The 15,373-nt window shown below is 48.0% G+C and overlaps 1 protein-coding gene across 1 annotated transcript in view; it reads right to left on the minus strand.

Annotated features, from left to right (window-relative positions):
- Window positions 1–15,373, minus strand: part of sntb1 (syntrophin, basic 1) — a gene marked incomplete at its 5' end in the record, with an annotated part of 136,734 nt that overhangs the window by 82,936 nt on the left and 38,425 nt on the right. The window contains 1 exon segment of the mRNA XM_084336930.1: window positions 9,298–9,535. Within this exon segment, the coding sequence (XP_084193056.1) occupies window positions 9,298–9,535 (238 nt within the window).

Consider the following 15,373-nt stretch of genomic DNA (forward strand, 5'->3'; position numbering starts at 1 on the left):
ATTCATGTCAACCTCTCTTATTGTCAGCGCTTCCTCCAATGAAGCTTCCTCTGCATCTTCAATGTCAGAACGTGATCTTTTACTCAGTTTGGGCTTAATACAGTCTGTAATCTTCTGTGACTTTGTCTGAATGTTTCACAGGCTTCTGTTGCGACATGTTGATATTGTCGTAATGTTTGTCTATAAAATGCTCCAGCTGAAACAGCTGTTCAGATGGATCCAGTGTGCTATCCCTGTGCAGTATTTCAGTACAAGAAATGCCCCTCTACACAGTTAAACAGGCCTTTAAAGGCCCAATCAGTGATCCAAACCAAAAGAAAAGGAAGTGTTTTCATTCTCTAGTTGAGTCACTGAGCTCTTGATACGAGGACTAAAGACTAACAGGCACATATGAGTTTTTAATCGTATTTTCTGTCTTTTTATGGCTGTAAAAGGTTTGTTTACATAATGTTTACACTGGGATACACAATTTGAACTGGGATGTACAATGGGTTAAAGAATTACAGATCAAACTCTTCAGGAATGAATGAGAATATACCCCACATTGATATACTGTAGTGAAATAATTCCAAATTGGGGCTTTAAAAAGGCCACAATACATTGGTTTCTGTTTCGAGGCAGTAAACACACGCAGTGGTAAACAAATCCAGTTGATGGTCACGGTAACATCAATAATCATATAAGTATCTTCCTGCTCCGTTTCCTTTCCTCACATAACTTTACATCCCCCGATAGCGGCACTACTTACTATGATCTATGTGCTGAATTTCAATCATAAAGATCCATATCAGCTCAGAGGACCTGGACGGTCAACACTCGGCAGATAACTGGTTTAACTGGGTTCAGCTGGTCTACCCTGCACTGGTTTAACTGGGTCCAGGTCGTTTAACTGGGTTCAGCTGGTTTAACTGGGTCCAGGTGGTTTAACTGGGTCCAGGTGGTTTAACTGGGTTCAGCTGGTTTAACTGGGTTCAGGTGGTTTAACTGGGTTCAGCTGGTTTAACTGGGTTCAGGTGGTTTAACTGGGTCCAGGTGGTTTAACTGGGTTCAGCTGGTTTAACTGGGTTCAGCTGGTTTAACTGGGTTCAGGTGGTTTAACTGGGTCCAGGTGGTTTAACTGGGTTCAGCTGGTTTAACTGGGTTCAGGTGGTTTAACTGGGTTCAGGTGGTTTAACTGGGTCCAGGTGGTTTAACTGGGTTCAGCTGGTTTAACTGGGTCCAGGTGGTTTAACTGGGTTCAGCTGGTTTAACTGGGTTCAGGTGGTTTAACTGGGTTCAGCTGGTTTAACTGGGTTCAGGTGGTTTAACTGGTTTCAGGTGGTTTAACTGGGTCCAGGTGGTTTAACTGGGTCCAGGTGGTTTAACTGGGTCGGGGTGGTTCACCCTGCACTCCCCCGGTCGGGGTGGTTCACCCTGCACTCCCCTGGTCGGGGTGGTTCACCCTGCACTCCCCTGGTCGGGGTGGTTCACCCTGCACTCCCCTGGTCGGGGTGGTTCACCCTGTACTCCCCTGGTCGGGGTGGTTCACCCTGTACTCCCCTGGTCTGGGTGGTTCACCCTGCACTCCCCTGGTCGGGGTGGTTCACCCTGTACTCCCCTGGTCTGGGTGGTTCACCCTGTACTCCCCCGGTCGGGGTGGTTCACCCTGCACTCCCCCGGTCGGGTGGTTCACCCTGCACTCCCCCGGTCGGGGTGGTGGATCACCCTGCACTCCCCTGGTCGGGGTGGTTCACCCTGCACTCCCCTGGTCGGGGTGGATCACCCTGTACTCCCCCGGTCGGGGTGGTTCACCCTGCACTCCCCTGGTCGGGGTGGATCACCCTGTACTCCCCCGGTCTGGGTGGTTCACCCTGCACTCCCCTGGTCGGGGTGGTTCACCCTGCACTCCCCTGGTCGGGGTGGTTCACCCTGCACTCCCCCGGTCGGGGTGGTTCACCCTGCACTCCCCTGGTCGGGGTGGTTCACCCTGCACTCCCCCGGTCGGGGTGGTTCACCCTGCACTCCCCCGGTCGGGGTGGATCACCCTGCACTCCCCCGGTCGGGGTGGTTCACCCTGCACTCCCCTGGTGCCAGTGCCTCCACAGGGAGCTGCCTCACAGAGGGTCAAGGTGATTAACCAGCAACAGGGAACACAAGTCCAGTGAATACATCGTGTTAGCCATAATTGTTGGTAGGGAACGTCGCCGTGTCGTGGCCTTTACAGAGACAATTAGACGTGGAGGAAAACAATGGAAACAAACCCTAACCCAGAAAAAGGAAGGTCATTATCGCTCTGCGCTGAAATAAATTAAACAGTTGCATCTTGTTTTCTCCCATTAGAAGGGATGTTGTCAGGTCGAGCCCCAGAGAGTCACGCTCTCTGTGAATGGCTGACAGTTGTTGTTGTTGTTTTTTAAATTAATTTATTATTATATATATTTAGTCGTTAGCAGTCTGGCGACGTCCACACAGACAGAACTTTGACGTGACGGCTCCTTGTTCTACTTTCATCGTCGTCTCTCGGTCTCTGTCAGCTTTGAAGTGCAGTGAGGTTGAGCTACGAGACAGCTTAACACACTTCACATCATACACAGAGAGAGAGAGGGAGGGGGGAGAGAGAGAGGGGGAGGGGGAGAGAGAGGGGGGAGACGGGAGACAGAGAGACAGAGAGAGAGGGGGAGGGGGGAGACAGAGAGACAGAGAGAGAGGGGGAGGGGGGAGACAGAGAGACAGAGAGAGAGATAGAGAGGGGGGAGAGAGAAAGAGAATGACAGAGAGAGAGAGGTGGGGAGAGAGAGAGGTGGGGAGAGAGAGACAGGGAGAGGGAGATATAGAGAGAGAGGGCAGAGAGAGAGGGGGGAGAGAGAGAGGCAGGGGGGATAGAGAGACAGAGAGAGAGGAGAGAGAGGGCAGAGAGAGAGGGGGGAGAGAGAGAGAGAGAGACAGGGAGATATAGAGAGAGGGGAGAGAGAGAGGGGGGGGGAGAGATAGAGAAAGAGGGGGAGAGAGGGAGATAGAGAGATGGAGAGAGAAAGAAATAGAGAGTTATGGGAATAGGATAGAATGACAGGGAGAAGAGAAAGACACTCACAATGAAGTGCTCTCCGCCCCCCCTGCTGTGCGATTGGGCCATTGTCACATTTCCAACCAATTAGCTTGACTACACCTTCTGAAGGCCCGCCCCCCCGCTGACTTCCAAAGCTCCAAAAATTACCCAAAATTATCTAATCACAACTTCAAAAACGTCTGTCTTTCGCAGACAATAAAAGACACATCTCAGAAAACGTGATCAATTAATGCCCAAAGAAAGAGTGTGTGTAGAGTGTGGGGGGGCACGGACAAAAGAGTTTTTATTTAACTGCCATTTTTAGGAGAAGGGCAGACATTTAGTTAATTATTGTAATTACAAGTTAATTATAAGTTAGGCAATCGCTCCTCTGTTTAGAAACTGGACTTTGGAACGGCAGGAGGAGGAGCTTAGAATCGGCCAGGAGAGCGTGTGATTGGTTAATCCGTGTTAACTCACTTGACGCCAGTCTGTGAATGAAACACAGAAGCACAAGGGGCCTGGAGAGAGAACATCCTTTTCTACGTGTCTGGATGATTCATCCCCTTCCTCTGTGGGTCTTTGTGCAGTAGAAGGACTGAAACACATTCACTATGAATAATAACATGTTATCTCTCTGTGTCCTGGGCCTGCAGTGTGAATAATAACATGTTATCTCTGTGTCCTGGGCCTGCAGTCAGTGTGAATAATAACATGTTCTGTATCGTTAGTGGCTTAGCTTGGCTTCGCCTTCTGCACTATCTCGCGTACGTGCACGCGTACTGAATAAACCACAAATGTACCTCTAATACCAGTATTAGTCTGACCACACCCCTCATCAGCTTACCTTCATAAGCAGGTGTGTGGTCACCTGCTCTCCTCCTTCTCGCTTTCACCACAAGGAAGAGGTGCCTCGGTAGATCCCCACACTTGACACCATGATGGAAGAAATTGGATTAGGAACAGCTTGGGAAACAAGGATACGTTGACATCATATCTTTATTTTCTCTCTCACTATTTTCGAGAAAATACGGCGATATTGTCTTCGTACTGGGGTGTCTAGAAGATGATGATCATTCTACAAACCCTCCACCGGTTTTCGTATTGGGGGCACGCCGCTGCATGCTTCTCAACTGCAGTTCCTTGCTGTGTTTGTTGGGGTGAAACCTGTCAGGCCACAGCTGAACTGTCGGACATGCCGCTGTTGTGAGGAGCGGTGCGTTCCAGGTTGGGTGAGTAGTGTTTGCTGGCGGGCTCCACTTGTCTGTTAGTGCTATGGGGGCTACTAGACAAAGTTTATGGAAACCGGCCCCAGGCTAGGGTCCTTTGTTTAGCCGTCTAGGCGACAGAAGGCCTTGGTCTGGCGACCATTATAGTTTTAACTAGTGGGCCGCGACCATTGACACTGGTGATCCCTGTGTGTTCTGGACGAGTGGATTCTCTCTGTCACCGTGTTAAGACCCCATCTTTCATATCCAAATGAGAGTATTCCTTCACGAGGGGATATGTGCATGTAATGTGCGATAGCGGCAGATTCATGTTCAAAGTCAGCTATACGGGCCAGTTGGTACTGTGCTGATTCCGCCGGACGTGTTATTGTCACCGTTGTGAAGCGGTGTTGACGTCTTGTTTTCTCTTTTCTCTTACAAAGTGAGGAGGGTTCAGAACGGCGGCCTGTCTGGGTGAGTGTTATGTCATTGTTTACATGTTCATAGCTTACGGTTAGCCGGTCGGTGGCCTGGCGCGGGGTAGCTTAGGCTTCTCGCGCGCCGCCGGGAGCTCGCTCCTGATCGCGTGCGTCGTAGATCGGCGTCTCGCGAGCGGAAGCGATAGCACCCGAATGGTTGGAGCAGCCGTTAGCTTGATGCTATTCTGTTGAACGTGCTTTGATTTTTAACATGTTTTACACTCTTGACCACGACGTCATCTTTGACAGGGGATGTTCGTCAACCCTGCCTGAGCCTAGACGGGGATTGCGTCAACAAAGAGGGCTGTGTTCTACGGTGGCTTATGACTGCACTTCGCTGATCTGCGTTCCGGGCAGGTACGGGGTTGGCCAGACCCTCATAACACGTCTTCTGGTTTTACCTTGCTAAATGTATTGTGAATGACGGTGTTTTTTCCCAAAACGTGTGTTGTTGCAATGCATTTGAGATACGTTGCGGGTTGTGTGTGAGCTGTTTTTGTCACTGGCAGTAGCTTCTCTGTGCAGGTCGTGATGTATTGATCTGGTTGTTGTGTGAGAAACATCATGGTGTTTATGTGTACCGTGTACTCACTACTAAGGCAACTAACCTATGAAGCTATGCTTGGTGACGAGTGAGTAAAAGAATGTTCTTTCTCAGACTGTAATGACAATGGACAGTGAGTTCACGCATTAACAGGTTTTCCTGTTTTAACTGGCCGTATTGAGGGTAAAATAGGAGGATTGTGTTTTTCCCCCCCCGGTTCCCTGGGGACTTTATCACCTCCTATCAGACATGTTGTGCATTAATTGTGTCTTTTGTGTGGTAGGGATACGATGTAACTCTCAGCTTGATTGCTGAGGTTGTGCTAAATCTGCTGGAGAAACTTATTTCCTAAAGGGAAATTGGTTTGGTTGCTGTCATGTGTGCTTAGCAAGGCCTGTGGTCGATACTAATCAAGAATGATGTATTCTCTCATTGTGATGATGATGGGTTGTGTGTGTCATGTGACCTACAACTGGGTTGTACTGACCACAGAAGCACATGTGTATGTTGGACCGGGGTTCTTAGAGCCCTCTCTATTCTGTGTTTTTCCTTAGTAAAAATCAGATAGCAGGTTAGCTCGTGCGCTGTGTGGAGCTGTGAAACGCTTCATAGGGTTGACTATGACTGTGTCATATTCTCTTTTTGTCGTTACGTCGTATCATGGGTGTGGGGTCGTAAAGGGGTGAACTGGTAACCTTTCCTCTCCCCGTTGTTCTGTCGGTCAGGGGTACACCCCCTGTCCTTCAAGGTTCCCGTCACGTGGCGGTTCGGCACGTTACGGGGGGGGGGGGGGGGGGGAGGGAGTTCCTGGTCCCACGGCCTGGTATATTGGGCGTGTGCACCGCAGGAATTCCCCCGCCATAGAGTACGTCACCGTGCGCGTCTCTGTTGGTAGGACTTCCGTGTGCTGTTCAGGTCCATGTGATGGATCTGTTTTCAGGGGGGGTGGTCAGGGCTCCTCCTCACCAAGCGCCTACTCAGGCCTTCTGTGAGTTCGGACTCCTTCTTCCATGTGATCCATGTGAGGAAGCCTCCATCAGAGTACAGAGCCTTCCTCCTCAGATTGTCAAAGTGAGTGGACCCTCTAGAAGGGTCCTTTTCTATTGTATGTATATTCGATTCAATTCGTTTATTGAGTGTGTATGGGTTCGGTGCCTCTTCCCCGGAGGCCCTAAAACCAGTTTTTTACATGGCTCAAGGTGCAATATATTCTTTTCAATCTGTACAGCTCGCGTGGGAAGTCTCTCTGGGGATCCCCGTCTCTTTCCTATGGGAGGGTGGTGGGATGTAAAAATGTGAACATTTTTTACCCCGGCTGTGTAGACTGGGATACATACTGTTGATGCTTCCTTCTTTCTATTCCAGAAGTGTTGGAGTTAGGGAGTGTCACACCCCTCTTGTCGTTCCCCTGGGCGCCTTGGGGATTCAATGGCAGGTCTAAATAGCCTGTTCATTGATGGGGGTGTGTCCCGACGCACGTATAGTGCTAGCTCGCTGTAAACAGGCGATTGACTGGCACGCCTTAGTTGCTTGTGGTTGAAACAGCGTTTTTATAAAGCAACTGAGATGGGGGTTTTTCCTCTTCCGGCGACCACATCCCATGACCTGGGTGGGTTGTCGACGGATCCTCGTTCATGTCTGGGGGATGATGACGGGATGGATCTGAACATATGTAGTGGGGTCTCACGCCCTTGGGGTGGGCCACCAGGCGCGGTTCGTCCCGACGTCTGGGTGGCGCCTTCTTTTCATGTTAAGATCAACACGCATATCTGCCCTTTTCCTGGGGCATGTCGGCGTGGTTAGGGCACGGGACTGGTTCTGGTCACGCTGGTCCAGATCAGTTGAACCCGTTGTCCGCCGGGGATGCAGATCTGCTGTTCTGGTACCCTGAGGGACTTGGGCTTTTTTCAGGGGGAAAAATGCCAGGTCGGTCTGGGTGTCACAGGGTTAAGCGCTATGGAGACCCTGGTTGGGTATGTTTTTACTCAGCACTGTCGTCATGGCTTACAGCCATGCCATTCTGTACGCGCTCGATCTCGTCGGATCTCGGCCGCTACACAGGTTGGTCCTGGTTAGTACTTGGTTGGGAGACCGCCGGGGAATACCAGGTACGGTGTGCTTAGGGGCTGGTTCTCCATTGTTTTTCGCTCCTCTCTCACGCATGGCGAAGAGGGGCCTGTGGGGGTGGTTTTTTGACCTCCTCTGGTGACCCTGTGCTTCCCGTACCGCCAGGCCCGGTCCGAAGTGATGTTTGCGACCCGTAGGCCTGGGTTAACCCTTTTTGGAAACTGAAACACTTGTACTGCGGTATAGCCGGTGTATACCCGCAGGTGTGTTTTGGAGTTTTTTCTTGAGGGGTTATAGGAACAACCACCGCATTGGGTAACACCGAGGTGGTTGATTCCCTGGTGTGTTGGAGCAGTGTCAACTCCCGGGTTCACCGGTTGAGGGTGCCCCTGCACGTTCATGACGTCTGCCAATCGTGTCAGCCTTCTCTGCCTCGACCCCTCTGGGTGGGGGTTGTTAAATGGAGGCTTGGTCATGCAACACCGCCAGCTTACGCTCCTTCCGCCGGGGCGGCTGTGTTCAGCTGTCCCCTCTGGCGCCTGTCTCGTCCGCAGTCTCCAGGCTAGGGTTAACAGCCTGTTGCCTGGTTTTTCCCCGGTGCGCTGCCTGCTTCCGTTGGTTAACCTTTTTTGTGTGCTTACGGCCATGCTGACTGCCTATTCTGCAGGGTCAGTGTGCCAGGCGGTGTACTATTGGGGGGACGGGGCCCGCTCGGCTTACTGGCCTGGTTGGTTCCGCCTGGGAATACCAGGTGCAGTAACTGAGGGGCCTTTGTCCGAATACGCTGGCGATGTGGGGGGCGGGGCACTACGTGCCCACCTGGTGGGGTCTTGATGCTGGCATCATGGACTTCTCCGGGCCCCCATTCCAGGGAGTCCAGTCCTTTTGGTGGGTCTGGGTCTTCCTTCGTGCTCCGCTGCTACGGCCTTGCCACGGGGTTGGGTTTGCCCTTGACCCCGTGATTCTGGGGGCAGTAACGAGGTTGTTCCTCCGTTCGTTCCCGGGTGGCATGCGGGTTGTGCGTGTGTGTAGTCGTGGGTCAAGCCACGGTCTGCTCACCCTGTGCGTTGAGTTGCTTGAGTGCCTCTTCGCACGGTCGGGTCCGTCGCCCTCCCGTGACGTCCCTAATAGGGGGGCTACCCTCCATTAGGGGGGGTCGGGGGGGCTCGGCCCTCCCTGTTCTGATGGTTTTGGGGGGCTGTCAGCGGGGTGTATTTGTCAGCCAAGTGGCTCCGCTTGGCCTCCCTTGTGCAGAAGGCGAAGCCAAGCTAAGCCACTAACGATACAGAACGTTAGGTTATGACTATAACCAAGTTCTGTTAGTTAGGGGCGATGCTTGGCTTCGGACGGCCGCTGCAGCCCTTGACCTCACCTTGTGGTGAAAGCTTGGGAAGGAGGAGAGCAGGTGACCACACACCTGCTTATGAAGGTAAGCTGATGAGGGGTGTGGTCAGACTAATACTGGTATTAGAGGTACATTTGTGGTTTATTCAGTACGCGTGCACGTACGCGAGATAGTGCAGAAGGCGAAGCCAAGCATCGCCCCTAACTAACAGAACTTGGTTATAGTCATAACCTAACGTTATCTCTCTGTGTCCTGGGCCTGCAGTGTGAATAATAACATGTTATCTCTGTGCAGTTTGTACCATCTGTAAATCTTAGTAGAACGTTACAATCGTTCAAGATTGAAGACCATCATCTTGGACCTTGGGACCATCTGGAGCTGGATGCTCAGCACTTCTTTTGTTTCTTTCAATCTTGGCACTCGTTTTAAAATCAGTGATCTGGTTGAATCAGATCATACAGTGAATGTGTGTGTGTGTGTGTGTGTGACTGTGTGTGTGTGTGTGTGTGTGTGTGTGTGTGTGTGTGTGTGTGTGTGTGTGTGTGTGTGTGTGTGTGTGTGTGTGTGTGTGTGTGTGTGTGTGTGTGTGTGTGTGTGTGTGTGTGTGTGTGTGTGTGTGTCTCTGGTACCTGTTCTCTGGGTCCTGGGTGCTCATGGCTCGAGTGACGTAGCACATCTTCAGAGCGATGCACCTCCTGTCTCCCTGGAGCGACAGGGCCGGCTGAGGGGGGGGGCTGGGGGGGTCCAGAGGGGAGGAGGAGGGGGGGCTTCCCAGCCGGGGGGATTCGGGAGGGGGCGTCTCCCAGCCGATCTCCGACACAGGGGAACCCTTCTTCACGTAGGGGGTGGCCTCTCTCATGTACTTAACTGGTGATGAGAGGAGAGGAGGAGAGAGGAGAGGAGAGGAGAAGAGAGGGGAGGAGAGGAGAGGAGAGGGGAGGAGAGGGGAGGAGAAGAGAGGGGAGGGGAGGAGAGGAGGGGAGAAGAGAGGAGAGGAGAGGAGAGGAGAGGAGGAGAGGAGAAGAGAGGGGAGGAGAGGAGAGGAGAGGAGAGGAGAGGGGAGGAGAAGAGAGGAGAGGAGATGAGAGGAGAGGGTACTTGGTCAAAGCATCCAACGCAGCTCCATTTTACATCAAGAAAGGCAAGAACACTATATAGATATATATAGAATGTAACAGTTACACATGAAACAAAATGAAACAGTCATTAATAACCATTTCATTATGTACCTGTGTACACCCCTGACCCCCCTGGTCCATTTGTATTGTATTAGCACAAGCCAGACAGTAAGAGTCCTGTCATGTACGGAAAAGGCTTTTCTCTTTACTCATGTTTTATGTATGTTGTTTACACAAGTACATGAAGGTAGAACATCTGAGTGGGATGCAATGGAGATCCAAATAAACAATAAGCATCTGAACGTTCTGGAGGTGGATCACTGTTGACCTTATAGACCTATATTAACTACAATAATATGACCTCAAAGACCTTAAAGACATATACATATTGTCAAATTGTAAAAGATAATCCGCACAGGATTTTCTCCGCGGGAATTGGGTCTGAGAACTCCCAAATAATAAAAAAAAAAAAAAAAGCACAAATAACAATCTGTGTATTTAAACGTGACAGACGGTGGCGACTTCTACTGGCATTACGATGCATCATCACTAACTAACTTCGCCAAATATTAACGACAATACTGAAGCTAATTGACATGGTTAGGGTTAGGGCCTTGGGTCTTGGCGTGTGAACCTCACTCGGACCTCAGGTTAGGGTCGATTCTCTTTCCATTATAAATCTAAACAGCTATTTATTTTCTTGTGAGAGAGCGTTCGTTCTCAATTATCTATAAATAAGTTGGATATTACTCAAATACCAATATTAACTACAATATAGGACCTCAAATACCTCTATTAACTATAATATAGGCCCTTAAAGACCTATATTAACTAATATATAGGACCTCAAAGACCTCTATTAACTACAATAAGACCATAAAGACCTATATTAACTACAATATAAGACCTTAAGGACCTATATTAACTACAATATAAGACCATAAAGACCTATATTAACTACAATATAAGACCTTAAAGACCTATATTAACTACAATATATTACTGGCTGCCCGCCCCATATTTTTACTATTTATTTCATTTGAGTGAAAATACCACTTCACAAATCGACTGGTGAATTGAACCCCCGATTACGACAGTGAGCTAAAGCGGCTCTGGTTTGCTGACGACACTCTTCTGACACGGTTTAACCCGGTGGCCAATGAAGACCCATAAATCAGCCGCCAGTCGCGAGATCCATCTAATTACACAGTAGAGATATAAGTCTGCAGCGGATAAGGATTCATTTTTGCATCCTACTGTCCCAATTACTTACAGTAGACCTCTGATGCTAATTGGCCTGTGCTATATGCAGAGGGAGGAGGCAATTGTGATGCAACAGACATATTTAGGTACATGGGAGGGTGGTGTGGTTTAATTAGCGCGGCAGTGTTGCATCTGGAGCTTGTGTGCGTCTGTGGCAGCGAGGCGCGGCTAATTCTCATACTATACATACGGGTGGCACTGGGGTAAAAGTCTTATTCAGGTTAAGCCGTTTCTATGCATCTTCTTATGCCTGCCGGCGCTTGTATACATGACAAACGCACAATAATATTCTGGATATTGCTATGGAAACTAAACCTATGTTCAGGCTGTGGGAATAAATAAGCAAATGATGTTAGGGTACATCTAGAAGTGGAATGATGAGCCAGGATCTGTCGGTGTCGTTATAAACCCATTAGAAAAGGCTGCCCCCCTTCGCCGCATGGGAGACACCGCGCGTGGTGCTGGAAGGGATGGCCGTCTTCCCCGTCTTAGAAAATATTATCATGTTAAGTTCTTATTTTGGCATTTTTAGAGTAGCCTAATATTAAACAGATGATAACATTTTCTAGTTAGTTTGATCAAGATTATGATCAAGAGGGAAGAATGTCTTGGGAAATATTATCATGTCATATATTAGTTCTGTGTTAAAATACATATTCTATGTTGATACCCTTGACTAGTTAATATAGGGTTAACTAGCTACAGCTCAGACACTAGGGCGACAGTCTTAACAGTGTTCTTATAACAACGGCCAAGGTTTAGGAGATATGACATTTGGCCTGGACTCCGGTTCTAATGTGAAGACATAACAAAGTCCCTAAACCCATCTTTTGTTTTTATTTCCTCACTAGGGCATTTTTGTTTACCTTTCTTGTCATATCTTGGCATCTTATGTACGTCATGTCAATTATGTATTTATTGTAAGTCTGACCAAAGCTCTTTCTCACTTTCTGGTCAGACGTTCGTGTGTCTGATTGTAAACTGAGCTCTGTGGCGACAGAAATAAACTGTTCTATTATTTTTATATACAAATTGACTCGTCTGAATTTCTACTGACCGCTATGAAAACCACAGACAAAAAATGCTCTGAACTTCATAAAAGTCAGACAAAGCTTACCAAAAGCTCAAACAGTGAACTCCAAGCCCACGTGGTTGAACTCAAAATTCAAATAAACAGACTAAGAAATGATGTAAACACCATGATCAAAACCGCAAACGAAGATTTCATCAATGACAAAACTGAGGAAAACAAAAACAAACCCTGCAAACTTTGGAAATTACTCAACAACCAACTAGGCTGCAGCAAAAAAACTAAAAACCAGATTTACAAACATAAACATAAAGACAGAAAACACTCTCATCACAGACAAGCTGGATGTGGCCAAATACCTAAACATATTCTTTACAAACATAGCCACAACACTGGTTAATAAACTACCCTTCCACTCAGGGCATTTTTGGGTAGAACACATGGGGTAGCCTACTACAAAAACCTAGGGGTCCGCAAAGACGACTTCAAACTGGAAATGGTAACAACAAATGAGCACCCTCCAACATAACAAGGCCACTGGCCATGACAATATCCCCTCCAAATTCCTCAGAGACTCAGCAGCTGCCATCACCCCAGTCATCACACACATAATACACCTCTCCATAAAACAGGGACACGTCCCCAAGGACTTCAAAATTGCGAGAGTGACCCCCTTGCACAAAAAGGGCAGAAAATTAGACCCAGGCAACTACCGCCCTGTTTCTATTCTTACCTCCATCTCGAAAGTCATGGAAAAAATAGTCTACGAACAGGTCGAAAAGTACCTTGCGGAAGAAAATCTAATCAAGAATTCCAATGTGGCTTCAGAACATCCCACTCCACTGACACATGCCTTCTCTATTTGAACGACTACATCAAACAAGAGGTGGACGCGGGCAAATACTGTGGCATGGTCATGCTGGACCTACAAAAGGCCTTCGACACTGTCAATCACTCCATTCTGATTGACAAGCTAAAAGCAATTGGTTTAAACTTTTGATAGTCTATCAGTGAGCTGGATGCAATCCAACCTGGAGGGGAAAGAACAGATGGTGGAGGTAAACGGTACTCACAGTGAGCTGTGGTGTTCCACAAGGAAGCATACTAGGACCGCTACTGTTCCTAATTTATGTAAATGACATGTCGTCAGCTTGTGACTGCAACTTGTTCTTGTTCGCGGACGACTCAGCCCTGCTGGTCTCTGACAAGAACAAGTTGCAGGTTGAAAAAACCCTCAGCTCAGAACTCGGCAGAATCTGCACCTGGCTCGCTGACAACAAACTATCATTACACATGGGCAAAACAGAGTCCATTCTCTTCGGTTCAAATAACAATCTCAGCAAGACCGACGGCTTCTCAGTTACAGTGGGTGACAATATTGAAAGATGAAATTACATACCTGGGTTCCATCCTAGAGGCAAATCTTTCCTGTGACAAAATGGCATCCAATGTAATCAAAAAAGTCAACCAACGAACTAGATTCTTGTACCGGATCTCCTCTCTGGTAAACAAGAATACCCTGAAGACTCTGGCAGGAGCACTCATTCAAGGGTACTACGACTATGCTTGCACCTCATGGTACCAAAGCACCTCAAAGGCGCTAAAAACAAGATTACAAACATCGCAAAACGAACTGGTCAGACTACTACTTGACCTGAACCCCAGAACCCACCTCACCCCTGCCCACTTTGCCAACCTAGGATGGCTTAGAGTAGACGACAGAGTACAGCAACTTGCAATGGGCCTGGTCTACAAGATACACTACACCACTCAGGTACCCATGTACATGTCGAAATACTTCCCAAAGGTCAGTGAATACCACGCCCACAACACCAGAGGGAGTTCCACAAATCATGTGCAACCCAGATTCGGCACAAACAAGGGACTAAACACGTTTCGCAATTATGCCACAACAATGTGGCACGCCCTACCCACAACCGTTAAAAAAATTTGAATCCCTACACACATTCAAAACCGCTCTTAAAGAGCACCTACGGGAGGCTGCAATTCGAAACTGGCCACCGTAAATGTCCAACCCCCCCCACCCCCTCCTAATAGACAGTCTCCTCCCCACCGTATGTATATATTTTCTCCCACCCACCCACCCACCCCCTCCTAATGTACAGTCTCCTCCCCATCATAAGTATATATTTTCTGTTAGGATCTCTGGGTAACAGTACTGTATATTTGCATATTGTATATGTCACAAATGTAACAGTACTATATACCTGTATGTCATGTATGTCCCTATGTCATAAATGTCATGACGTCATGTATGTTATAAATGTCACTATGAATTGAAAATGGGGGACCCTGATGTAAACAAGACAAACGTCTTTCTCTGGTCTGCATCCCCTTAACAATTGTGTGTATTGAGCCGTACTGTATTGTACCCATTCTGCAATCTGTTAAATAAAGTTCTCATTCATTCATTCATACAGTTTCACTGTTTGGCTCATTTAGAATATTCCACAACATCCACACATGGCACAAAAACAAAACACGACAGGTGACGGTGCTACATACTGTAAGCACATGACAGAGTATATAAAAAAGAATGCAAGGCAAGGTAATACTATCAATAGAGAGCTAACTTATCCTCCATGGCAGGAGCGATAAGCGTTTCTATACACAACAGTGTACTCACGGTAATGTTCAGTGAACGACTGACAATCTGAGTAGTAAACAGGGAGGACATTATAAGGCAAAGTCAACTATACACACCAGGTACTAATTAGGGCAATCAGGGCAGAAAGACAGGTCATTACCATTGGGCAACGCCAGGGCCCTCATTCATCAACGTGTTCTACGCACAGATTTGTGCTTACCCTGTGCGTACGATCATTTCTAAGCAAAGAGTGGGATTCATCAATTTCAACTTGAACTTGACTCCGTGCTTACGTCTACGCACAGCTCGGACCATGCGTACCTGGCGCCCAGTGGTAGAATATATTATTACAACAAGGAAATGAGCTTCTGTGCATAATAACACTGGCATGTTCTGTACGAACCGTAGTTCATTATAGTTCATTGTAAAATAGCAACAGTAGTGTAATTATGGTCAAAACCCTATAAATAGCATTTGGAATAATAGATCTTTCTCTCAGAATGAATGCAGCATGGTTTATATAGCGTTATCGGAATATACGGGGTGTAGGCTACTGACTGACTGCGCTCCGCGTAGCTTGATTGATTGATTGATTGAAAAGTTTATTAACAGATTGCAGAATGGGTACAGTACAGTACAGCTCAGTACATACAATTGTTAATTGGGGATGCAGACCAGAGAAAGAC

This window comes from Notolepis coatsorum, assembly GCF_963971535.1.
Source record: "Notolepis coatsorum genome assembly, chromosome: 19".
NCBI lineage: Eukaryota > Metazoa > Chordata > Actinopteri > Aulopiformes > Paralepididae > Notolepis > Notolepis coatsorum.